This window comes from Triturus cristatus, chromosome 5_1, assembly GCF_964204655.1.
Source record: "Triturus cristatus chromosome 5_1, aTriCri1.1, whole genome shotgun sequence".
NCBI lineage: Eukaryota > Metazoa > Chordata > Amphibia > Caudata > Salamandridae > Triturus > Triturus cristatus.
This window is the reverse complement of record NC_140587.1, coordinates 130,356,693-130,383,233: the sequence shown is the minus strand read 5'-3', so window position 1 is coordinate 130,383,233 and position 26,541 is coordinate 130,356,693. Positions and strand designations below refer to the sequence as shown.

At 44.3% G+C, this 26,541-nt stretch overlaps 1 protein-coding gene across 2 annotated transcripts in view; it reads right to left on the bottom strand.

Annotated features, from left to right (window-relative positions):
- Window positions 1-2,323: 2,323 nt before the first annotated feature.
- PPP1R16A (protein phosphatase 1 regulatory subunit 16A) overlaps window positions 2,324-26,541 on the bottom strand; it is a 339,253-nt gene continuing 315,035 nt past the window's right edge. The window contains exons 5-10 of one of the 2 annotated variants that reach the window (XM_085604570.1): window positions 24,766-24,890; window positions 14,169-14,294; window positions 10,264-10,339; window positions 7,484-7,613; window positions 6,182-6,344; window positions 2,324-4,150 (exon numbers count right to left, since the gene is read on the bottom strand). In XM_085604570.1, coding sequence (XP_085460696.1) covers window positions 3,668-4,150; window positions 6,182-6,344; window positions 7,484-7,613; window positions 10,264-10,339; window positions 14,169-14,294; window positions 24,766-24,890 — 1,103 coding nt within the window. In that variant the 3' untranslated portion in view covers window positions 2,324-3,667. The remainder of the gene's footprint in view (window positions 4,151-6,181; window positions 6,345-7,483; window positions 7,614-10,263; window positions 10,340-14,168; window positions 14,295-24,765; window positions 24,891-26,541) is intronic. The other variant, XM_085604571.1, reaches the window with a different exon arrangement.

Sequence of the window (26,541 nt, the reverse complement as noted above, 5' to 3'; positions counted from 1 at the left end):
AAACCAGCCCCCTACACTCATGTTGACTTGTATTGGAGTCCTGTCCTCTAGTGACTGTCTTCTATCAAACCGGCATCCAAGTTGCCCAGTGAATGTTTCGATCATTCTGCAGCCCAACATTTGGATGCCAGTCGGCTAACTCAAATTCAGTCCCAGTAAGTTCTTACTAATTTATTCTTTTAATACTCAATTAAAGATTCAAAGTAGTTGTCAATATTGCCCGCTAATGGCATATCTCCTATTCCTGCACATTTGACAAAATCTCTGGCTGTTTTTAGGAATCTCTACTTACTAGTAAAGCTTACAATAAATAAAAGCATTTCTTCCAATCATCATATTTCAGACAACTGTTGACAATGAGACCCTTGGCTAGCTGCTCGGAAAAATGGGTTACTCCTTAAGATATGTTTCAATCTAGCAGGGCCTGTGCTTACAGGAGGGCTCGACCCACCACATTGATATGATTCGCATCGCCTTAGGCCGGCTTCCCGCTGAGACTAATATTTCTTTTTTCAAACTGGCCCTTGTTATTTGCAAGGCATTTAGGCGTGAAGCCACCTGCACAGGGTTCATTTGTGACATGCAAAACTGCAGGTTTTAAAGTGCAAAACAGACAAGTGCAAAGGATCCTGCACTGCGAATCGGTAGGAAAAGGGGGTGTGGTATGGGTGCCCCCCTTGCAAGGACATTTATCAGTATTTTGGAAGGTATCAACACCTCAAAAGCAGTGCCAAATGAGTACATCAGTCACACACCACAAATATTCTTGGCTCGCATCGCAGATGCTGCGCAAACACAGACTCTGCAATGTGATCACAGAATATCATATCAGGACAATAATTTTCAAAACCTCTGTAACTTCATGACAGATTGGTCCCCTTGGATGGGTGAGTCGATGTGTAGCAAGTCTGTTGTTTGTTTTGTTAATGCCAGGAGCCTTCAGTAGGGCTGCAGCATCACCTTGTACGCAGTGGTCAAATTGCATTTTAAAAAGTATAGGAACTGTTATGCTCTGTGCAACGGGGGCAGGGTGAGTGAGCAAGCAGGCATGGTCAAAGGCGAAGCTAAAAAAAAAAAAACATTCTGTAACTTTTTTCTGTCTTTCACGCACAGCTTAAATGAAATTTAAATGCAAGTTATGTTAATCGGTGGGAAATGCACTATCATACATTTTGAAACCTCTATTAGTTAATGCACTGCACCAGAGAGCCACAAAATTGAATCCTGGTTGTTGCAGTGGAGAGTCGTGACTTGCGTATGTTTAGTGATGCATAGTCCCAGTCTGTGACAGAAAGCACTGTGAACATGTAAGTCATTATTTTAAACTTGCACACAGTATAAGATAGGCTGCTACAAAATTTGCAAAAAGGATTAAGATTTTTTTTAAAGTGCTTCCAATATATAGATTTGTAGAAAAAAAACAGACTGTACGTAGTGCAAGTTTTCTAATAACAGACTTTTAAAAGTACACACTTCACAGCTTAGCTGGTAGCTTACCTCTCAAAAAGAATAAATCTGTGACACCAGGAAGCTTCAAGAGATTCCATCAATTAAAAACAGTACCGGCTTCCAGGCACCCATTACATTTGAAGATTGACCAATTGCGCACATTTACATTTCTTTCAGGGAAGCAGGCACCCTGGCAGGACGGCTTGTTCAGCTGTCTGCCCCTCCCTCAGTTTTACAGCATAGGAGACCTCTCTCTTCCGCTGAACCATTTCAACAATCAGAAGGAACTATCCCGGGACAGTTGTCTTCTCACACAAAGTAGAGGAACTGTTTTTCTAAAATGAAATAAGTATGGGTGCGTGGTGCCCCTCCGATTCCCCTCAATTCGACCACTGCTTGTAAGACTCTTCCAAGGTCATTGATCTGTAGTTTTTCTGTTCTGCTTCTATTTAGGGAGATGCCATGAACTATCCGTTTTGTGTTAGATACACCTTGACATTTCTTATTGTGGCAGAAAGGATGCATACAATTATTTTGCAGCTTGTATCCTTTATAGATTCACATGCTGTGCCAATTCCCCCATCTGCTTATAAAAGTTTTGTGCTATTCTGAATGCGAAGGTCGCGCAGTTCGAAAGAACTCGCTGTGACGCGGACATGAAGCCCACAGTGCCCTGTACTGTAGATCACTTTTCCAACCTTGTCTTTGGTAACACTGTTCTACAGGAAATACATAGAAAGCAACTGCTAATGATAACAATGTTACCCCACACCCAGGCTTCATGTCTTGGCCAAACTGAAATAGAAGAGCGCCCGCCAGTTACACATTGAAATCAGTGCACAGAGACAATAGAAGAAAACACTCGACACAGACGGAGAGGAAACTTCATTGTTTTAACGCAAATGTGCAAAAAAATAATCATCAAAGGGCGTTGATAAACTTCAGAGCTTCAGCAAAGCTGATGATTCACCAAAATAGACAACTTGGATTTCTTATTAAAATATCAACACTATATAATTCTTTTTTGCTTTAAATATAGATTTTGTGATCAAAAATGGTAGTGCTTCATATAAAAAGTACAGTAAAGGCGCAATCTCGTGGACATCTCTGTGGATCTGCTATCCACGTATAGCCAGGAGATGCCCTTGGTCCCTGACGTCAAGTCCTCAATGTATGGTTGTCCATCGTCCACACAGACTCCCACCCACTCGAAAGGATAATGACAGGAGCTCTCCAGGAGCTGTGGGCTGGCCCGGATACAGCTAAGATACTGAAGAGACGCGGACAACACTTGCATGGGTTACAAACATTTTGCAGACCTCTTTCATGGTGGGTTGGTTAACACTTGAACCACGCCGCGGTGTTAAGCCCACCTCATATCCGAAACTTGCCAAGGCAGACACTACTGAACCCATTTACGGACCTTGCAGTGGAGGCAAAGAAGATGCAAGGTCGAAGAAGAACGGCGAACATTGACTCAACGCGTGACAGGGTGAAATGGACCCCAGTGCGTACCTCCCTGAGGAAACGGCATGTTGGTTTCTGAACTTCTACAGTATAAATGTTCAAAGTTTATTAATTAAGGCAAGTGTTTCTTAATTTTCAAGGTGATTCCGAAGAGAAGGGTGAAAGGTTTGCATGACTGCACTCTCATTCGCTACTTAAGGAGGTCATCAAAGATCCAGGCACAGCACCAGTCCTCGAAAGTGTAAGATCAGAAGTTGGTTTGATCAACATCTCGAGGGCTGTCCTGTGTCGCTTACAACACTAGCCTGCTGACTTCAACAGACCACATCAACAAGCAGCGCTTGCTCATACTCTGACCCTAAAGTTCTCGTGGCTCATAGAAGCAATCGTGAACCCGATGTGCGTGTCACTCAGTTGCAACTTTCTGTACAACTATATCCTTGCTTACAATTAATTGCTGCACCTCACTCCCTATATCATGGACGTGATGTGCGTGTCACTCAGTCGCAACTTTCTATATAACTATATCCATGCTTGAAATGCATTTCTGCACCTTACTCCCCTATATTGCTTGACACCCACAAAGGTAAGCAGGCCACTCGTACACTCGCATCATCAGACATGCTGTTGCATGGAGGTAAACAGAGCGTTGCAATGGAAGTAGGAACGCACAACTATACTGATTGTCAGCAGACACATGCGCCACTGTGGACACTGCCCAAACAGAGCTCGACTGCCCCAACCCTTCTTGTCACATCAAAGAGCAGCATCGATTCTTCTCTGGGGGGAGCTCTTCTATGGGGGCCACCAATTTTAAGAGTGGGGGGTCCCCACTTGTTGCCGAATAAAAAATTGAGTTCTGTTCAACATCTAAAGGCCTCCTCTCTGGTGCAGTTGGGCTCTGCGGCACGTCCATCCCATCACTGGGCGGAAAGTCCTCGGGGTGATGCCGCTGGAGCTTGGCAGCTGCGCGCTGCCGTTTGAGGTCTGCCAGGGTGTGATGAGACTTTTCGTTGCTTAGGTCAGTGGACATCTCCTGGTGGGTGGCCAGCTGGTAGGAAACACTGCGGTCCAGCTTCTTGGAGTAGGTGTGCCTTGCCGGAAGGCCCACCATGGTGCCCGCACTGCCGTTCCTCTGGGCCACTGGCGAGCCCTGCTGCTCGGCTCCATCTGCTTCCCCTCCTTCGATAGATGAAGCTTGCCGGCCTGCATCACCCGCTGGGGAATTCTGTAACTGAAAAAAATACATAGTGAGCAGTCATCTCAACCCTTCTCAGCCACAATGTGCATAAACTGCAACATATTAGTACCTAGAAAAAAATTGACGATTTTACTTTGTTAATTCACTTCTTGCTGCCCTTTTGAAAATGTGTGGATGTGAAAATTATAGTTGCTACTATGCGTGGGATTATTGTGTACCTTGTGAGAACAATAAAGCTGTGATCACTCAGCTTAGGGAGCCTTTGCACAGAAGTCGACACATTCATACGGACAATCTGTCCAAATGACAAAGGCATCAGACGAGAATACTCTCCAGCATCTTGCTATCTCCTTATTCACAATTAGTCCTACAATGCAGGCAGCAGTGTTGTAAAAATACTCCAACTGAGCAAAATTACTCAGTCATCCTTCTTGTGCTAGACGTCCCTAATCTCCACTTCCTCCAGGTCTATGGAATGTCCTAGACGCAGGCGAGGGAAGGGGACCAGAACATCTCTTGCACATCAAAGAAATCAAATTTGTATGGAGGTGCGTACGCGTCAAGCAGGCCCCACTCTTCAACGTGCGCACTCACTTCCCATATCCCAGTCCGTTTTACTGTGTTACATATGGAAGGCAGAACATGGTGCGTGGGTTTGTACTGAGGGCTGGGGAACTCCAGACTAGCAGTACTATCGAAGATCGAAATGTCGAAAGGTAACTGCACATAGAGGAACCGTAGATTTACTATTCCCAACTCCACATCTACGTACCTTGAAAATATGTATATTGTGAAGGTACACAAATTTGGATTTAGGCAGAGAAAATCTACAATTACCTTTCAATATTTGGGATTTTACATTTTCTCCCTGATATTTGCATAGCTTGATAGTCTAGCTTCATTATTCAGGGAGCACACCGTTTGCATAGTCCCACTCTGGCAGAGCCGGAAGAATATTCTCTGGCTCTTTTACGGATTGTAAGTTAAAAAAAATGACATTTCAAAAACTGAAATAAGAAAAATACAAACAAAGTAAGTTGCGGGCATGTAGCTGGGTTAGAGTGGTCAGCCTCAGAAAGTGAGGGTCTGCTATGAACAAATGAGCTTGGCGTGACCAGCCTGTCTACAAGCATGCGGTAAGAAGAAGGGGAGGAGCCCAACACAGAAGCTGGCAGTCAGCTAGAAAAATAAGTGTGGAGGAGAACGTCTGATACCGCCCAGGGTAGCAATTGGACAACGCGTGGAGAGCCAGAGGACGCGTAAGGGGTTTGAGTCTGCAGAGTGTACATGTATCAAGTTGTATCAAGGAGTAGTGTTTAATTGTTACAACTAATACAATCTGCTATTCAAGAGGCGTTCTGCTCGCCCGGCAGATATCCAGGAGGTCTCAGGTCTGTAGGACGGCGCGCGGTCACTATCATATTCATTCGCTTGGGTACACATCTTTACGGAACAAGCATGTAGGCAAGCAACAACATAGCACAGCGGTGTCAGCCTGCCCTGTATAGATCTTGACAGGCATGGTAGCTACTGGGCAGCCTACACCTTAGGTATGTTGGTGATGTTTCACTTGGAATAAATTTTACCCTACAGAACTAGTGGTGGGTGATGAGATGGTATAGCGGAGAGTAAGACAGGATATCAAATGTCATAGGCACAGACCGTTCTACTGGAAGTGCACCTGGATGGGCACCCAGTGGCTACTAGCATTTCATTGCGGAGGATGCTCATACCCTAGAGCCTTCGTGAGGGTACCACAAGTGAATATTTTACATTTCGGTCTGTTAACTGTTATTATTCCCATCTTCGATGGCTGAGCGTTTAGATGGCTGAAAAAGCATGTTTGAGTGTATATCCACATTCACTGTTTTCCCTCTAAGTTGGCCTTGGCAAAGTAACGCCTAACCAAAAGCTTTCAGACATACCAAAATGGCACTGGTATGCTAAAAGTTGACCGTGACATGGGATAAACACAGAAAACAGTGCAATGGGAGGGATGAGTGACAGACTCTATGTGATAGGCTCAAGCACTCCTGGTTTCGTTCAGGTGATATGTGGACTCGCCGAAGTTTGTTGCTGGAGCTCAGAGTTCGTCTGCCGGTCTTCGTCTTCTAGCTCGGTCTCGCTGTCACGCTGCTGAACCTGCTGCCAGACAATAGCTTCCTTCGCGTGCTCTCTTCGGTACAGGTTGGAGCGCTCCGTCACGCTCACCCGCCGTACCACCTTTCTGTGGGGATCAGACATGGAGTAGCAAAATCATTTTCAAGGTCAGCAGGTGCCCAACATTCTGATAACCCACCCCAGCAGTCATGTTTTTTCCTCTGCCCTGGTGCATTAATCTGTCTGATTGTCTCCTTGTGCCCTTCCTACGTCTCAGTCCGCACTGACTAGCTGAGGCTTATTAAAGACATTTGAATCAGCACCTGTAAAGAACTTCGGGTTGTCAATAAACCGCCATATATTACAGGACATTTACATTCTTACTGCCTTACACCTGTTCTCTCTTCAGTCTAAGTTAGTTTCTTAAATCGCCTCACCTTTACCACCCTGGATTACACCTTTGGTTATACTTTCAGTGCAGGCCTCAGCTGCTGTCAAAGATGATTCTCTAGCAAATGGTTTGTGTATTGTTCATCTCTTATATATCCTGTTTCACATCCAGTCTTATGCATTAAAGTTTCCAAATTCCATGACTTACGCTTGTTTTATGTGCATGGGAAGAAAGCCAGATTGCCACAATTTGCACTAAATGGCCAGCAACCTGCAGACAGCATAAGTTAAAACATGGGTTTTTGTAACCATGGGTTAAGGATAGTCAATAGTCTATGGTTCTTTAATCTGGAGGATTTAAAAAGCCTTAGCATCAGACTCATGTCTAGAGATCACTATGAAAGCTTGCCAAGTTCACAATAAAACTTAGAAAAGAAACAGACATTTAAGTTGGAAAACCAAGCAAAAGCAATACATTTAGCCCACAGTGCACTTGCATCCCCTCGAACGTAGTCTTTGACTACTTCCCAGTGTTACTCGAAACTCTAAAGTTATGGTAGCAGAAGATTATGTGTGAGCACACACTACCTGCCACCTACATTAACATTGGCTTTATATTAGGCCTCTCTTTCTTTTCTGCTTAACCCGTCCTCTCCAAAAGATCTACACACATTAATTCACATTTTCATCTGTGGCTCTTAACACTAACTATTGGTGCTTATTTCTGCTTCCTATCTTTAAGTCTTATCTCTATTCCATCCCTGCTCATCACCTACCTATGCTACAACCTTTGTTGCGTCTTCCCTGAATCCCTATTGCTCTTTTTGCTGTGACGCTCACACAGAGTCCTCCATGTCTATCTACACACACACTCACCCTCTACTCCCAGCACTGGAGGTGCGTCGCTGAAGCGCAGACTTGTGCTTGTCATGGGATTTCATGATGGCGTCATGCTTGTGCTTCAGCTCCAGGAGTTTGGCTCTGACTTCTTCGTCGCCGCATACATCTGTGTGGCGAGAGTAGGAGATGCACAATAAAATGGTGAGTTAAGAGCCTCCATCTTAAAGGGGCTGTGACGTGAAGTGAAAACAACAGTCCCCTTTATTCAGTCTTGCATCTTTAACAATCACCATTAATGGGCGTTCTAGAATGTTCCTCTGTTTGATGACGTCTGCTTGGGTTTTAGACGGATTGTGACATAATTCAACGCACGGCCCTTTTAAAGGACACTCTGACAATAAAATGCTAGTCTTCAAACGAGCCGGGCCATGCTACTTATCTAGCAGAACACAAGTGGGGGTTCTTTTAAAGAGAACTTTGTACTGTCTCTGGCTGCGTGAAGTTTTTATAACTCTAGGTCGTGTTTGGCAATAGAAGAAGGAACGGATGTCCAAGCACCAAAAACACCCAGCCATATGAAAGATTTTCCAGGAACTGGGAATCTGAAGGAGTGTCAGGTTCGAAAAATACTACTCACCTATTATACAATATATTAACAGGAAAGTATTAATGTAAATATTCCTTTAAGGGTCTGCAGAACTTCATAAGTGCAGAAAGAACAGGTTCAAATCACAGCAATGGTAAATCGACTTTTTGGGGGCTCGAAGAGGTGCAAGTCTAATTGATATAGAACACAAAATGTAGTAGTTTGCATATTAAAATGTCCCTGTTCAGCCTCCTTTTTTGAAGGCCGAAGCCACTTTATTCAATCTTTTTTTGTTTAAATGTGGTCCAGTGCGTACGTGGTAAATGTTGGAAAATGGGAGGGTGTGGATTCTAACCCTGATTCTGGCCCATGAGTGACAATTAAGTGACAGCGGCAAATTGCATAATCTTAGTGTGCCTAGATTTGTAAATATGTAATCAATGCAATACTATTGTAACTGTAAAATATAGTGATTGTGCAGTTCGAGGTGTAAAGTTCAAGTTGATGTTCGTGACCCTTGTATCCCGCATTAATGTCCAGTACTTCGCAGATACCCCATGAAATCTGTGCTACATAAATAACATATTCCCAAAGGATGCCTGACCTTGATAAATTTTTACGAGTTCACCAGTGTCTACTACAACGCTGTGAACATACAAAAATGTGAATTTACTGATAGACGTTGACGTGGGCTCTTCAAGAACCAAATATTGTACTTTTTTCCCCACAGAACCACATTAGCTGGCAAAGGTTGGTTTTTCTGTACCTTTATACCTGATCCTTTTCAGGAGTGCCTTATATCTCATATTTCCATAATACAGCATACTAGCACATGTCACCTAAAGGGTGCTTGCGACAAGTTAAAGATTGTATAAGAACTGGACACAACTCCAACAACTGAAGAAAACTTGGAGATCAGATCAGCATATTACTATATTTGTGAGTGAGAAGGATTAATACAACACCAAGCCCTCAGTAAATTTTACAATACAAGTAACTTATCAAGCCGCTCCCATAGCCAATTGTCAATCTATTTTGTGCTTGTGGTGCTGATCCCCAAGAGTGTTGTATGTGTGACCTGCACCGTGCTTCCCACTGTATCGAAGAAGGGATGCTGGCTAGTTCTGTATGATTTGATTTCACACACCTAAGAATTCTCCGCATACTTCAGCTAAAAAAAATCCTGGAATTAAAGTAATGTTTTCTAGGTCTTCGTTTTACATTTTTTAACCATTTTTGAATATAGGTCTTGCTACATGTCCTGACCTCTCCATATTTCTCTTAATAACTCACTTAGACCCTTGCATGGGACCTCATTTAGAGTTAGGTAAAGCGGGAGCACGGTCATACTCGCGGTTCCACCACGGCATCAAGAGGTGGAGAATTGACCATCTTTCCACGGGCGAAACCCCGGTGGCTACTCTGTCTGAAACCTTTGTGGTCCATCTGCCACAGGATCCTGGATCATCTTCAGGGGGCCATCCAAGACATGCGGTCGCAGGCAAGAAATGACAGAAATATCCACATATACTTTTTTTCTAAAAAACATTTTTTTTTTTAACGAATGTCAAGCCGGACACAAAAATACTTAGCATCCAATTACACTTAGGATCTGGATTTACTAAAAGTGCATTATCCGCAGAAGCACTTTCGAAAAATAGATCCCTGCTGAGACAGTGATGGTCTAAAGCTGGTGGGCCATTCTCTGCTGGAAGGATTGTCTACCCCTACCGAGTGACCCCAGTGCGCTGCCCATCCAACCCATAACTAGCCCATAGATCCCTTTAAATGCTGCCACGTAGCAAGTGTAGTTCAACCAATTTATATGTCATCAAATATTCCATGAGGGAGGAAAGACCTGAATAACCTTAAGAAGAATACAAGAGTGTGAGCTCACCGGTATGTCTTACCATTACAATATAAGTGACTTATGTATGATGTTGATCTGAAACATCTACAAAAACAGAGTCCCACAGAATGGTACCAGCAACCTGAAGAAATTCACCATGAAAGGGAGTTTGGTAGAGAGTGCAAGAAGGTACCCTTGACAAGGAAGGTGGCCACGCATGGAACTCATCCCAGGAGCAGTAGTCAAGGGAATCAGTCAAAAGATTTAGAGAAGGTCTGAGATAGTGAGAGAGGGAAGAGAGTAGATTGGAGGCTGAGCATGCATGAGAATGGAGGCTCGACTTGGTGTTTCTTGCTCGATGCCAGATGGTGTGGTACCTACCCAGCGGCGTCTCATCGAGCACCGACTTCGAATTCAGGTCTGCTCCATGGGCCACCAGCAGCTCCACGAGATGAGCCTGCAAAAGCAAAATCATTATTTTATGCTGACGAGGACATCTGGACCTGGGCTAGGACATGACACCTTAAGGTATTGGCAATTTCTCTGCGACACAAACTCTTATCTGTGGACATATATACCTCAGAGATGAATTTCCTAAAAGTAAAACCAGTCTAGGCTCCTTGTAAGCTGATCAAATGTAGGCCAATTGATACAAGTACAGAATTAATACCAACTTATATCACGTTTAATAATGCAGCTGAATTTAATTTAAACATGTACAATAATGAAACACCATCAAATTTTTGGCAACTGCAGTGATCACACACTAGTGTTCAATACAATTCATTGCACCCTCACACCTCCCCCAGCTATTGACTCCAAGCATTTATTGCCACCATAGACACCCGTCCGCCCACTACTCCTTGCTTCTCCATAACAGCAGCTCCAGAGGATGTCAGAAGGTTGGAAGAGGTATCAAGTCATACCCACGCAAAACTGCATTTGGAATCTATCAGCAAGGGATGTGTGGGTAGTATTGTTAGTGTCTTACATAATACAATTTTAAGGGTCACAGCAACTGTAGTCTTTGCTTCAAAGTTGAGTTTTCTCAGAGGAAACTATACATCTCCATGGCAATTTTCAGCCGTTTAAGGGTTACATTTGTTCAGTTTCAATGGCTGTTTTAAGATCTTCGTATCATCATTCGGCCTGCAATTTACACTTTTCATCAGCTGAGAAGGTGGATTCAAAGCAATGGCTGACCTCGGTGTGCATAAATGAGGACTTGAACGTACCTCATAATAAAAAAAGAAATCATGCAATAGCAGTAGATCGGTTTGAGCAGAAAATATCTCAGACCAATGCATCTTTTGAGCCTACCGGTCTCTTGATTGCATCTCATGAGACTTTCTTTAGTGGACGGTCACTTAAATAAGTTAAGATAATTGGATTATCGCATAATTTCACATATTTTACATAACGCAAAATTGAAGAATTTTGTGAAGAATATTGACATTTTGCCAAGATCTAGTTGTGATATGTGTAGCTAATTTCGCAGTACAAAAAGGTAGGGAAGTAGACATTGTGAACTGTTGCATACAAGAGAGTTACATGTGCATTAGAGCTTTCTTAGAGGAAGTTCTCTGATGAATTGACCTCCCTGCCCTGCTCCTTCGGATGTCCTGCTGACAGCAGTTCAGACTCCTATGGCATACACAACATACCAAACATCATACCACACACAGAGCACTGAAAGGCAGCTAAACGCTGGGCATGTTCTCTACGCACCCTGTTTTTCATATTTGCTCATTTGTTGGCAAACTCAGGCAAAGAGGCTTCCTCAACAGATGAATAAGATGTTTATTCAGTGATCCACAGGTGAGCATGATCAGATACAAGATAACATATCCCACGGTTATCGCCACCTTGCATTGATAGACCTCTTTCCTAGCTTTCCACTGTTAAATATAATTGGATAAAACCCTCTGTGTTCCCTGGGTACTCTCCAGAGCACAGATCTGGCCCACTGGCTCCAGACAGATCACCTGGCAATCAGCAAATAAACAGGGACATCCACCGTGCCTCCAGAAATCAGCTGAAAATGGCCCTCTTCTTGCCAGGGAGCGCGGTCCTGTATATCCTCATATAGAAGACCCTTCGCTTGCCCTGACCAGAACTATTTCCAGGTGTTTCTGCTCTTTTGAGTAGGGGGGTGTATGAGTTAGACACTTCTTTGGGACTCAGAATCTCAAATCTTTTAGTGTCACCTGGTGCCATAATGAAGGACCACTGGCGAAAAATATACAAGCCCACTCTCAAGATAGTTTAACTGCCAGAAGTCCAAGCTCCATTGTCCTCTGTATTTATAGGATGGTGAAATGGCCCATTTCCATCTACAACAGCAAAGGAAGGGGTGATAATGACGATGTACTGCAGCTTGAGCGGTACGACATTCTGCTTCTCAAGTAAGAAAAGTACAACTTTCAGTTCTCCTGCCATTTACAAGGTAATATCTCTTGAATCAATTACTAACTGAGTTGCCCTCACATGATGGGGGACTCGAGAGGAAATGTGATATGTTTGGTGTACAAGTGGCATTGTGAAGGTGACCTGGGATGCAAAACTGGGGCAAAACAGCAGGACTGTCCTTTTTTAACAGCAACCTTGGAGAGGATTAAAATGGCAGCTGGTTCTCTACGGCGTTCATGTTCTTAAGAAAGGAACTGAACTCTTGATCAAGAAAACAGAAATGTCCAACTCATCTCCTCTAGTCCTCTTTGGACATGAAATAACCAAGATCCAGTCTATAGAATTCTTTATGAAGAGCATGGGGATAATGGGAAAAGAAGGTCTGGACATAAAAAACACCATATGGGTGACATAAACCGCTTTGAACCATAAGTGACTAGCAATACATAGGCAACCACAGGTGAGTGGTGAATAGGTTCCAATGTCCACCTAAGTGATTCTGTGTGGACCATCACATTTATAATGCCATGAAGTAAGCCATAAGTACAGGGGACTGACGTGGAAAAGTCTAGTTGATAAGGTCAGGACTTGTCATGGTTTCTGCCCATTGTAAGATAACTGTATAGGAAAATTAGGTATTTAACATACCATGAACTAGACACGTTGACCACAGACAATTGAGAACCAGGAACCTAATTCCTTAGTGCTAGAACCAGAGTCGGACAGGGTCCAAAGGTTGAGGATCAGGATTCGATACCTCGGAAGTCCTCCCCGTCCCCAGAGACGAGGATATGAGTTTGTTAGCATAGAGTTTGACACCGCTACCTTTGGTTGTCTGGGCGGGTATGGATCAGCCTTTGACAAGCACTGTACAGACAGTAACAATGTAGGTGTTATCATCTTCCACTGTTCATGTGCACTACAATGTACGACAAGGAGTGCCGCTGTCCCTTCAATATCACTGTCTGGACACTCAGGCTACCCACGAGTCTGCTTTGGGACCACGGACTGAAGCTCCGCTCCTACGCCGAAGATCGGAACTCATACCTACAGGCCAGTGCCCCTTAAGGAGGGGCTCCCCTCTGTGACTGAGTGACCAGCTGAAATTGAAATGACAGAATCAATGTGTACCAGAGAGGATCCTATAAATGTACAACTTTGTAGGGGCGGACATTCGGATAAGATGAGCCATCCTCTTTAGTTTTGTTGGAGCCGAAGACCAGAGAAGCATCTTCAAATACTTCCTTGTGCACGCAGATGTTCCTTAAGACTGTTACAACCAAGACATACTGGCTTCTGTGAAGTACGAACGAGCACACATAATCGAACAAGGACAGATTCTTTCCAGCACGAGATCGTTTGGCTTTAATCGCAATATCCAGGACCTCAACATAAAGGCTGGATTCTTCATGTTCTGATCCCCCTTGGTCAAGTGGTGAAAAGTGATGGCCAAGTGAACTGTGAGCTTGAGTGGCGTTCTAGGCACACGTGACAGTACCAAAATTAGCAACTAGATGCAAGAACTCTTTCATGGTATAGTCTGACCGCACGTCTAGGGTCCGGAGATGTCTGCTCGCGGTATGGTATCCACATGGAGTTCAGCTATGGTGGTCAAGATATCGCATGATGGATGGATGGATCATCAGGCTGAGAATACCCTTCAGGAGCAACTGCTCCAGTCCACAGTTATGAGCATCAACAGGTGTGCATCAATGGCCCTTACACTTATTTTTACCAGCAATATGTGGCTCTCATGGGCCGCCCCTTTGACTCTGTGATCAACACCAGTAAACCTCATTTCACACAAATACATACACATACAATACAACGGCTTGTTGCAGTTGTGTACCACACATGTGGCCGCCTGTGCTACTCACCTGTCCCCAGCAGGCAGCGGCGTGTAGGGGCTCCCACCCATCGTGGTCTCGTATGTTCACCCGGGCCTTCTGTTCCATCAGGAGGTCCGCCGCCCCGAGGTACCCGTTTGCCGATGCAATGTGCAGCTGAAAGAGACGCACACAACAGCGGTCAGGTCACCTTCACTGCTCACTGTCCATGTCGTCAAGCCTGACTCACTTACATGCCCACTAACCCGGCAGAGAGCCCAGGAAGTGGCATGGCTGCATTTTCATATGCATAAGTGCTCAGAAGGGGAGTGGCGGCATTTACATATGTATTTGATCTCAGAAGGAGGTGGAACTATATTTACATATGTATGAGACCCAAGAAGGGGCTGTGGCTCTAATTATATATGTATGAGACCCGGGAAGGGGATATGAGAGCTCAGAAGCTCAGACCTCAGAAGTGAGTGGAGGAGTTTTACAAATGTATGAAAACTCAGAAGGGGCTGTGATGGCATTTACATATATATGAGACCCCGGATGGGGCGGCGGATGCAATACATATGTATGAGATCTCAGAAACGGATGAGGCTGCATTTCCATATTTATGAAACCCTGGAAGGAGGAAGGGCTGCATTTACATATGTATGAGACTTCAGAAGGGGGTGGCACTGCATTTGCATATGTATGAGATCTCAGAAACGGGTGAGGCTGCATTTCCATATTTATGAGACCCTGGAAGGAGGAAGGGCTGTATTTGCATATGTATGAGACTTCAGAAGGAGGTGGCACTGAATTTGCATAAGATCTCAGAAACGGGTGAGGCTGCATTTCCATATTGATGAGACCCTGGAAGGAGGAAGGGCTGCATTTGCATATGTATGAGACTTCAGAAGGGGGTGGCACTTCATTTGCATATGTATAAGATCTCAGAAACGGGTGAGGCTGTATTTCCATATTTATGAGACCCTGGATGGAGGAAGGCCTGTATTTACATATGTATGAGACCTCAGAAGGCGGTGCAGCTACAATTACTGATGTATGAGACCGCAGAAGGAGGTGTGAGTGCATTTACATATGTATGAGACCTCAGAAGAGGTGGGCTATGCTTACATATGTAGGAGACCTCAGAAGGAGGTGTGAGTGCATTTACATATGTATGAGACCTCAGAAGAGGTGGGGCTATGCTTACATATGTAGGAGACCTCAGAAGGAGGTGTGAGGGCATTTACATATGTATGAGACCTCAGAAGAGGTGGGGCTATGCTTACATATGTATGAGACCTCAGAAGGCGGTGTGGCTACAATTACATATGTATGAGACCTCAGAAGGCGGTGGTACTGCATTTGCATATGTATGAGACCTCAAAAGGCGGTGGCAGTGCATTTGCATTTGCATACGATCTCAGAAACGGGTGAGGCTGCATTTCCATATTTATGAGACCCTGGAAGGAGGAAGGGCTGCATTTGCATACGTATGAGACCTCAAAAGGCGGTACGGCTACAATTACTGATGTATGAGACCGCAGAAGGAGGTGTGAGTGCATTTACATATGTATGAGACCTCAGAAGAGGTGGGGCTATTCTTACATATGTATGAGACCTCAGAAGGAGGTGTGAGTGCATTTACATATGTATGAAACCTTAGAAGAGTTGGGGCTATGCTTACATATGTATGAGACCTCAGAAGGAGGTGTGAGTGCATTTATATATGTATGAGACCTCAGAAGAGGTGGGGCTATGCTTACATATGTATGAGACCTCAGAAGGAGGTGTGAGTGCATTTACATATGTATGAAACCTTAGAAGAGTTGGGGCTATTCTTACATATGTATGAGACCTCAGAAGGAGGTGTGAGTGCATTTACATATGTATGAGACCTCAGAAGAGGTGGGGCTATGCTTACATATGTATGAGACCTCAGAAGGAGGTGTGAGTGCATTTACATATGTATGAGACCTCAGAAGAGGTGGGGCTATGCTTACATATGTAGGAGACCTCAGAAGGAGGTGTGAGTGCATTTACATATGTATGAAACCTTAGAAGAGTTGGGGCTATGCTTACATATGTATGAGACCTCAGAAGGGGGTGGCACTGCATTTGCATATGTATGAGATCTCAGAAACGGCTGAGGCAGCATTTCCATATGTATGAGACCCTGGAAGGAGGAAGGGCTGCATTTACATATGTATGAAGCCTCAGGGTGTGCGGCTACAATTACAGAAGTAGGAGACCTCAGAAGGAGGTGTGAGTGCATTTACATATGTATGAAACCTTAGAAGAGTTGGGGCTATGCTTACATATGTATGAGACCTCAGAAGGGGATGCGGCTACAATTACAGATGTAGGAGACCTCAGAAGAGGGTGTGGGTGCATTTACAGATGTATGACACATCAGAAGAGGTGGGGCTATGCTTACCTATGTATGAGACCTCAGATGGGGATGGCCCTACATTTGCATATGTATGAGACACCAGAAGGGAGTGTGGATCTATTTACATATGTATGAGACCCCGAAACAGGGTATGAGCCCTCCGAAGGGAATGCAACTATATTTACATATGTATAACTTCTCAGAAGGGGGTGTGCGCCTATATTTACATATATATCTGAGACCGCAATAGGGCATGTAGATGTATTACATATGTATGAAACCTCAGAAGTGAGTGGGGTGGCATTTCCATATGTATGAGAACCCGGAAAGGGGGGGGGGGTGCATTTCCATATGTATGAGACCTCAGTAGGGAATGCAGCTGCATTACATATGTATTGGAAGTAGGTTGGGCAGCATTTCCATTTGCACAAGACCTCAGAAGGGACTGTGGCTTCATTTACAAATGTATGACGCCTTGGAAGGGGGTGCGGGTGCATTTACATTTGTATAAGGCCTCAGTAGTGTATGCATGTGCATTACATATGAATGAGGCCCTAGAAGGAGTACAGTTACTTTTATATATGTAGGAGATGTCAGAAGGGGGTGGGGCTATATTTACATATGTACGAGTCCTCAAAAGGAAGTTCGGCTACATTTACACATGTAGGAGACGTCAGAAGGGGATGTGGCTACATTTACTTATGTATGAGACCTCAGAATGGGTTGGGCTATATTTACATATGTATGAGGCCTCTACAGGGGGCGTGGCTGCATTTACATATGCATGAAACCACAGAAGGGGCTGCATTCACATTTGTATTAGCAGTCAGATAGGAATGAGGGTGCATTTACATATGTAGGAGACCTCAGAATGAGATGTGGCTGTATTTACATATGTGTGAGACCTTAGAAGGGGCCGTAGCTGCATTCACTTATGAATGGACCTCAGAAAGGGGTAACGCTGCCTTTACATATGTATGAGATGTCAGAAGGGGGTGTAGCTGCATTGACAGACGGGAGACTCTAGAATGTGGCGTGGCTGTATTTACATATGTATGAGACCTCAGAAGTGGGTGGGGCAGCATTTACATATGTATGAGACCTCAGAAGTGGCTGCACGTATGTATGAGACCTCAGAAGTGGGTGGGGCAGCATTTACATATGCATGAGAACCCGGAAGGGGGGGGTGCATTTCCATATGTATGAGACTTCAGTAGGGAATGCAGCTGCATTACATATGTATCGGAAGTAGGTGGGGCAGCATTTCCATTTGCACAAGACCTCAGAAGGGAATGTGGCTTCATTTACAAATGTATGACGCCTTGGAAGGGGGTGCGGGTGCATTTACATTTGTATAAGGCCTCAGTAGTGGATGCATGTGCATTACATATGAATGAGGCCCTGGAAGGGGTACAGTTACTTTTATATATGTATGAGATGTCAGAAGGGGGTGCAGCTGCATTTACAGACGTGAGACTCTAGAATGTGGTGTGGCTGTATTTACATATGTATGAGACCTCAGAAGTGGGTGGGGCAGCATTTACATATGCATGAGACCTCAGAAGGAGGCGAGTCTGCATTTACAGATGTATCGTCCTCCGCCAGCTGCCGGCCATGTTCGCCCATTAGTCCCTTACACATCGTTGCTGCCTGGGCAACCTCGCCCGGGTGTTTCGCAGCAAAGGATTTCAACATGGGTCTCTGGCTATTTTGGGCTTCTAGTAGCGTGTGGCCTAGCACCAGTAACTCTGCTCCACCAGCTATCAAACAGACCAAGACTATGCCTGTGTCCTGTCCAGAAGGACAAGTGTCTGTCAGTCCATGCGCTATCTATTCAAAAAACTGGAAAGAGCATCAGACACGATAGAACATTCGTGCTACAGGTAAGGACCAGTCTAGACTCTATATTTAAAGATGTACCAGAACTTTCTGTGTGCTAGTGATCCTCAGGGTAACAGCCACTTCATGCCTCTTCTGACTGGTGATTCACCTCCACTATCATCACACACTTACCGTGTTTTATCCTATCCTCTCTCATCCTGGACCTTGAGGGAGTCCCCAAGCCGCCAGCACACACAACTTACCTCACCACCCTCTATCACTCATTGACACCATCTCTCACTCAGACATTGTCACTCTCTCTGCCCACACACATTGTGCAGCATTAACTTAAAACAAGCCACATCCTCTGCGAACGAAGACCAATGACTACACAATCTACCAAACCATGACACAAGACACACAACAAACTTTGGCTTTCATTCTGCCTATGGAGTGCTAGATCAGTCGGCCTAAAAGGACCTTTAGAGCTGAACTTTTCAGCTCTCACCAGCCCCACTGCCTTTTACTGCCATCGCCAATGATCAACCACACCACCCCTGCTCTCTACCCTGACCTGGATCCATTCCCACATACCCAACGCATCTACAGAACACAGTGGGGTGTGCTTATTCTATTCAGAAAATCCCTCACTAAAGTTGTCACTCCCACACCAGCCAAACTCCCATTATCATTTAAATACCACAGTACGTCAGTCAAAGCAAGCATTACCACTATGGATCTGCCGCCCCAGGCGCAACAGTCCACTTCTTCAAAGAACTTGACGCCATTCTTGAACTATTTGCACCTTCCAGATTCTTAACACCCCATTCTGTTTTCTAAAATCTCTCACTAATCTTCCATCAATACTAGCCATTGATTATGCTGCATACTGCTCCTAAACAAGCACTGGCAAAGTCAATAGGTGTGACCATGGCCATATTATGCAGCCTCAGCAAGAAGCAGTGTAGCAAAGCAAAAAGCTGAAAAATAACAGAACAAAAACAAAAATACAACGCAGCCACGTCATTATGTCAGCATGCTCGTGCTCTTTTATGCATGCACACCAATAAAATGATGCAGGCACCGTTGTTTTAATGTACTGATTCGAGATGGATCGGTAAATAAATTAAAAATATATATATAAGTAGTGCTAAAGCTCTTCCAAGGCATATAAGCTGCCAGGACTTTGTTGTCTGGTGCAAAGCAATAAATATATAATATATAATATATATAATATATAATATATATAATATATATCACTTTCTTCTCCACAGTCGGCAAAATCCACACCGAAAAGATGGACACAGACCCGATGTAAGTGCTAAGATGACTTTACTTTACTCCATTTGTCGCCATAATATATATATATATATACACATCTGTTTGGAGACAGCAAGCGGGATTGGGTGGCAGCAGCAATGGGGAAGGTGAGAGGGGAAAGCAGCACTCGCACATGAGCGAGAAAGCAATGCGAGGGGGAAGCACACCACAGCAAAGACAACACTGAGAACGGCAGTGGAGATGCACATGGGTGAGAGGGATTAACATGGAGCACAGCAGAGGGGGGAGAAGAGAAATACATGAGAGAAAGGTGGAAAACACGTGCACACTCGTAAATTGCTTAACCAAAAAGAAAAATGTAGTTCCAGAAAAGTAAGCATCGGAAGGACACAAGTAAAGAGGATATGCTCCGGTGGAGTGACAAGCACAGGAGAGGAAGGCAATTCCAACACAAGGCAACAAATAAAAAACGAGAAAACAGGAGTGATAATAAAACCAACCAATGGTAAGCAATGGCCGGGCACTAAGCCCACAATAGGCCATGCACTGACTGGTAGGCTCAACCAAAAATTCACTGCCATCAGGGATACCCTGGTCACACTACTTCACCACCACCCTCCAACACAACCACCTCATGCCAATCTCACCCAAGAACTCCGTCCTGTAATAAAAGTCACAAAGCCTCCCTTTGCGTCTCCTGACAGTTGCAGCTCTCAGATTATCACCTTTCTAAAATGCACATCCGACAGCATGCTTTGTCTGACTACTCCCAATAACCACTCCCTCACTAGAGGCATCCGCCCCACATGCTCCAAATCAGCAGAATTCACCTCTCCAGAAAAAGACTACTGCTAAACCCTCTTCGTCAGCCAACTATCACCGAGCATCTCAGCTTTCGTTCTTTTCTAAGATATGAGACTGATCGGTATTTCACCACCTCACCCCGTATCCCTCCTCAAGAATGCCTACTGAACACCCACTTACCAGGTTTTCAGACCCTCCATTCTATAAACAAGTATTGGCATAGCCAAAAAGTCTCGCCTTTGAGACCTTATAAGTGTTTAGACATCCAATAGTTGATGTTGTTGGACCAAGGATATTGACCTGCATAACTAAATACATATAAGTTTCCAAAGGTGAGACCTATTGGCTATGCCAATGCTTGTTTGGAGAGGGGTCTTTTACAAGCAATCGCATTGAGCAATAAATACGAGTGTGCTTTGGTCTGGTGGAGTTCTTCCTGGAGATGGGGCACAAGGCATTAAGTACCCTGAGTCTCTGTTTAAGACTTGGGGCGCTACATCCGTCTGGGAACAATCTGGGTTAAACCAGACATTTTCGAGCACGCTGTTGATTTGCACACATTTCGCAACACTGGTCGTTGATGCTAAATAGCCGACTCTTTTCGTGTGTGTGTGGATTTGTTGTGTTTGAGGTGGAAGCGGTACTCTTGGGAATAAAAAGGTGTATTTTGCAATCCTGTAATAGCATTGCAAAGGTTTTGCAGCGCTGCGGTGTAATCGCAAATAAGGCATCTGCTATTTGCCCTCGTGTGCATTGTGTGCTGGGAACTCCCAGGCTGGGGTCCTTTCATAAGAAGGATGGGAGAAGCTCCGTGTTTAATGCTCGGTGTTGCTTAAGGGAAGGGCATATTTGCAGACTATACTATGTATCCCATGCATAAGTGTATCTTCTACTCTTTGGGGGCGCGCATTGGGAGATTTTACGGGGCCGGCTTCTGATTCCCCTTTGCACGCGGGCCAGTTGTGGGGAGGTAGCCATTCTGAAATATGCAGAGTTGGGGAAATGGAGTTATGATGTCGTCAGTGGAAAGGGCAATTGGAGAGAAACCTCAATTTGACAGGTTGGTACAGGAGTGGAAGTGGTTATCTTTAAAAGAGTTAAGCCGGGCTCCGTGTATTCGTCTTGCGGATTTTGGCGGTTTCTGGGTTTGAGCACACACCCCATATGCAGTTATGCGGCACTCTTCGAAAGTAACATCTTGCAGGGTTGAAGGGGGCATGAAGATACAGGGCAGAAGGGAGGACGGTCGCCTTTAAAAGAGCAGAACCGGGCTTCATATGTTCGTCTTGCAATTTCGGATAGTTTCGGGGTTCGGAGAAACATCTCAGGTGAAGACATCTGGCACTCTTGTTAGGGGCAAGAGGGTACAGGAGAGTAGGAAGCAAAGCTGCCTTTAAAATAACAGCATCGGGCTCTCTTTGTTCGTCCGGCACGACTGCAAAGACGCTAGAAGAAAAGAAAAAAAAAACGCAAGTGGTGCACACGCGCGCACTGCAAAGAATTTCAGGAATGCAGCAGGCACAGTGCGGGGCCGCTGCTCGCTCCCGAGCTCCCTAGACCAGGGGAGAGAGAAGGCGGAACATGCACCCGCCTTTGGCCAATTGCGTGCTGTCTTTCTTAGAAAGACGAATGCAAAGGCCAATAGCGTCTGAGCAAAAAAAAAACAACACACGCACTAGCGTGTGGCGCCTGTTGGAAGTCCTTACTAGAAGCGTCACAGAGCATCGCATGCGCGCCGGCTCAGGCGAGACCTAAAAAAGGACTCATACACACATCAAACATCACCACCACACATCAAAACCTACCCTCTTCCATTCTTACACTAAACCTATCTGATTCCTTTCACTCTGTTGATCATCCAACACTACTATCCTCTCCTCACTCACTAGGTAACACTGGCCTTGTTCATGCCGGACACTCGTGTATGGTTTCTTGCGACTCAGACATCGGCATTCACTCCACTCCGAGTAGGTGTATCACAAGGGTCAGTTCTTGGCCATCTTAGTTCTCACTAGACATCAACTCTCCAATGAAAATCTCCTCCTTATCAAATCTTATCCTTCCAAAGGTTTACACCTATCATCCAAATAAGCATCTCTGGCTACTTCGCAGCTATCCGTATCCGCCACTGTTCGTCTCTACGGGTGCCATTTTGGTCTCCTCCAAAACTGAAATCATATACTTTTCCTCATCCACCACATCAGTCCTTAATCAATACCATCCTACTTCCCTGTGAATGCACTGAATTTCACCTAATCAGCTAGATTCCTTGGTGTTCTTGTAATCCCATCAATGAGGATGGAAGCTTTCATCACTGCTATAGAGGCCACTGCATGCTTTCAATTACTTAACATACAAAGATCCGCTCACAGATACTTTTCAACACAGGCAAACCACTCGTTAATGCACAGGTCCTCTTGATACTATACTACTGTAACCATCAATCGGTTACCTCTTCAACTAGTCCGAAACTTTGGTACCTGCACTCTATTCAACCTTCCTACACCCCTCCCCTGCCTACTTACACCAGGCCATTGGCTCACTGCCAACAACGGAGCCTTAACAACTGATATTAGTACTCAGTTCAATAAACAACCTGGCCCATAGCCAGGTTTCGAGTTGGTGTGGACTGTATCAAGCTATACACCAACTCAAAATCTTGGACTCACCAACCACAAGCTTCTGACAACACCTAACCCACTCTGCAGCCTCCAGGTTCTGAGTCTTCTAGTGGTTAGGACAACTTCCTAGCAACTCCCTACAAGCCTGCTATTCACACAATGGACTTGCACCAAGAGTTCAAACTCACACTGTAAATACATCTAATGCAACAAAACAAGATGGTTAACTACCCACTCAGAGGTGGACATGCCTTGCATGTGCCTTCAGCTACTGACATGATATGTCTCATTGCTATGGGTTACTCTTCACAATTTAGATTCATATATTGATGCAATTCAGAAAGATCCATCTACCATTTCCACCAGCTATTCAAGCAACCCAACATTCATAAGCGAGCTGCCAACGCTGATGATATGTACACCATTTGGAACTGGAATCCATCAGCACTCACAGAAACAACATTTGATTGTAGCTGGATCAACGCATTGAGAAATATCTCGACAAATCTCTGTACATCAATTTCAAAAGGGGGAGCGGTAAGTGTTCTTCTAATTTTTAACAAAAGAGGAAGGTGCACCAGTAGAAAGTCCAAACTTGATAATAAGTCCTTAGAGTTCCTTTTAATTCTTATATGTGTTTTTTCATATAACGAGAAATCCTAGCCAGACGTTACTCGTCTCACGCTTTTTCTTATCTGAATTGGTGTGTTGGAATCTACACATTATACATATTCGAATTCGTATCATGGGATTCTGATGACATGGACATATTTATATCTTTCACTTTTTGATGACCTGCATTTATATTTACTTACACCATCCTAATATAGCCCTGAAGAAGTTCTTGCCTTAAAGAACGAAACGCGTTGGCTGATTTCTCGTTCTGTGAAAAAACACACATAAAAATTAAAAGGAACTCTAAGGACTTATTATCAAGTTTGGACTTTTTACTGGTGCACCTTCCTCTTTTGTTAAAAGTGATTCTTCATCTGGTTTTCAGTGGAGTCCTTCTGCGGCGGACTTTGGAAGAATTGTGCACAGGATTTCTACTCATTGTACATACTAGGTTTGAGGTGCTGAACCAGTGGTCAGCCGTGGTTGTTTTCTTTTGTCAAAAGTGTTCTTCTAATTGCTGAAATAACATGGGAGCAGGAGAAGATTTTCTAGCAAATTCCGAAATGAGAGATGCTTCTTTTTACTTTTCCAGACAGCAGTGACTTTTTATAGCTGCTTAGTGAAGCATGCTAAATAAATAAGCCAGACTCTCTCAGTCATTCTCATGATCGAGAACCACTTGCAGAACTGGAGCCAATAATTCCTGGTCTAGTTTGTTAATACCTGTTCTACGTCTTGACAGTTCATCATGGTTGGTCACTACGGTTGGAATCCAGACCGGAAACGGTGACTCCGGGATCAGTATCTCTTCCTTCAGTTCAATTAATGGCCATCTCAGAATCGAGGCCATAGATCTCTGCTGACAGCAAATGATTATAGTTTGCAATAGATTTGCGTATAGATCTTACAGTGAGATCTTCTCTTCCCTGTCAAATATAGCAAGAGAGTCAAACTGCTAAAAGCCGATGCCCAAATATCTCAGCATCCAAGGAGGAACAGCCTTCCCCCAGCTTTATTTACTGTTATGTTCATCCTGGCATGTGCTGGGACTTCTCAGTGATCCAGCGATGCACCATGCACCTACCCACCATGAAGCCCTGCTAGACAACAGCCTTACCAAACTCGTCCCATTGTCATCTTGAGTGTTGACGTCGGCGCCCGCCTGAACCAGCTTACGGATGTCCTCCATCATCTGAAGCTCCGTGGCCGATCTGGCGTCCTCAATCCTCTCCTGGGTGATCCCTACGATGAAAAGAAAACAGACTGATGTGAAGTGTCCGGTGAAACATGTGCTAAAGACAAACAAAGGGTCAAGAGTGGCATGTGAGCATGTCCGAGCCGTGGAACAACTAAATATGAAGATGACACAGGAGATCAAGTTAATTACAGACAAAAATAATTCCATAGTGAGTATATCCTGAATCGAGTTACATACACTTTAGAGTGTCTTCAACACAGAAAACTAAGAAGACCCATTTCAGAGACCGCTTGAAACAGTCTGGCTGCCAAGTTCTTTAAACCTGATCCTCGTTAGAGCCAACGAAATCCCGAAGACCTTTCTCTGACCTTCTATTATCTCTTGCACATTACAGAGCAGCATGAACCCCTCATCCTAAGAAGCTACGTCCGTTGACTTGAGTGTGACTGAACTTCAGATATTCAGGTTAAATTTTTTTTTTAAAGCTCTCGATTCACTAAGAACTTAAAGGAACCGCCTGTTGAGACAGTAGAACAGGTTGAGAGCCCTCCCAAAGGCTTGTACGTAAATGGTGCAAATCAGAGCAATACGACTCAGTTTTTTAATCCTTATACGGGTAAGAAAATTGGTATCATCAAGTTGGGAATTGGATTTTGTTTTTAACTATATGTAATAATAAAAATATTATTGTCATTACTTATTTTTAAAAAACTGTTATGATGAGAAAGTTAGTCACAACATGTAAGGCTGTGCATATTCTTGGTATGAGAATTGCTTCACCCTGTTGGCTAATGACCCCTCATCGAAATCTCACAGACCCAAAAGCAGCATGCATGCTTGCTCCGAGTGAAGAGTAACACTGTTGCAGGCTTTTCAGCATTTACACAACTGAAGATGGACATAAGTATGTAATTCATGTTAGAGAAAATGTTTTAGTAGAGCCTTAGGCACAGTCGGAGGAGCAGTTTCAAACAGCAACCTTGTCAGTGTAATCGCTTTAGCAGATAGTACAGGTCCATTGACCAATGCGGCATGAGTGATAACACGGGTGAGGGGACGGGCATGGAGGAGTGTGCGGATCTAGGAAGAGACACATTACCTGTCTGGAGGTGAGCTGTGAAGAAGCACTCTCAAGGGCCTTTTGGAACTACATCTGATTGTGGTCTACGGCCTAAGCAAGGTGAGGCTAACTTCAATATATTGAATAAAGAGTTTTTCTTTGTGGTGAGAGGTTACACACAGGCAGAGCGCCTTCTTAGTAATGCAGCAGACTTCGGTGTTACCCCCTTTCACAACCGCGTTTTTTTTTGGAGGCTAAAACATATTGCATTAAATGGAATAAAGCAGATTTTGCAAATCTGAGGTTTCATCCATAGAGTTTTTCTTAGAGGTAGTTGAATGGTGGGGCATCAACTTGCAAACAATGCATCCGGTTTTAGAAATTTAATCTCACAAATCAAATTGTGCATCTGCTGAACATTGAGGGGCTCGTAGTATGAAGATATCTGTAAGAACTGGTTGCCCAAGTATGGAAACATCTGAACTCCATTTCTCCTGGGGGAAACAGGCCTTGCAAACACTTTTTCCCAAAACTAAGGATGAACGGTCACTAACTGAACCACGAGTGCGATTGACCTCCTTGAAGAACCTTCGGTGATAGTGTGGCTTTACGCCAACAAGATATGGCTGCATAAC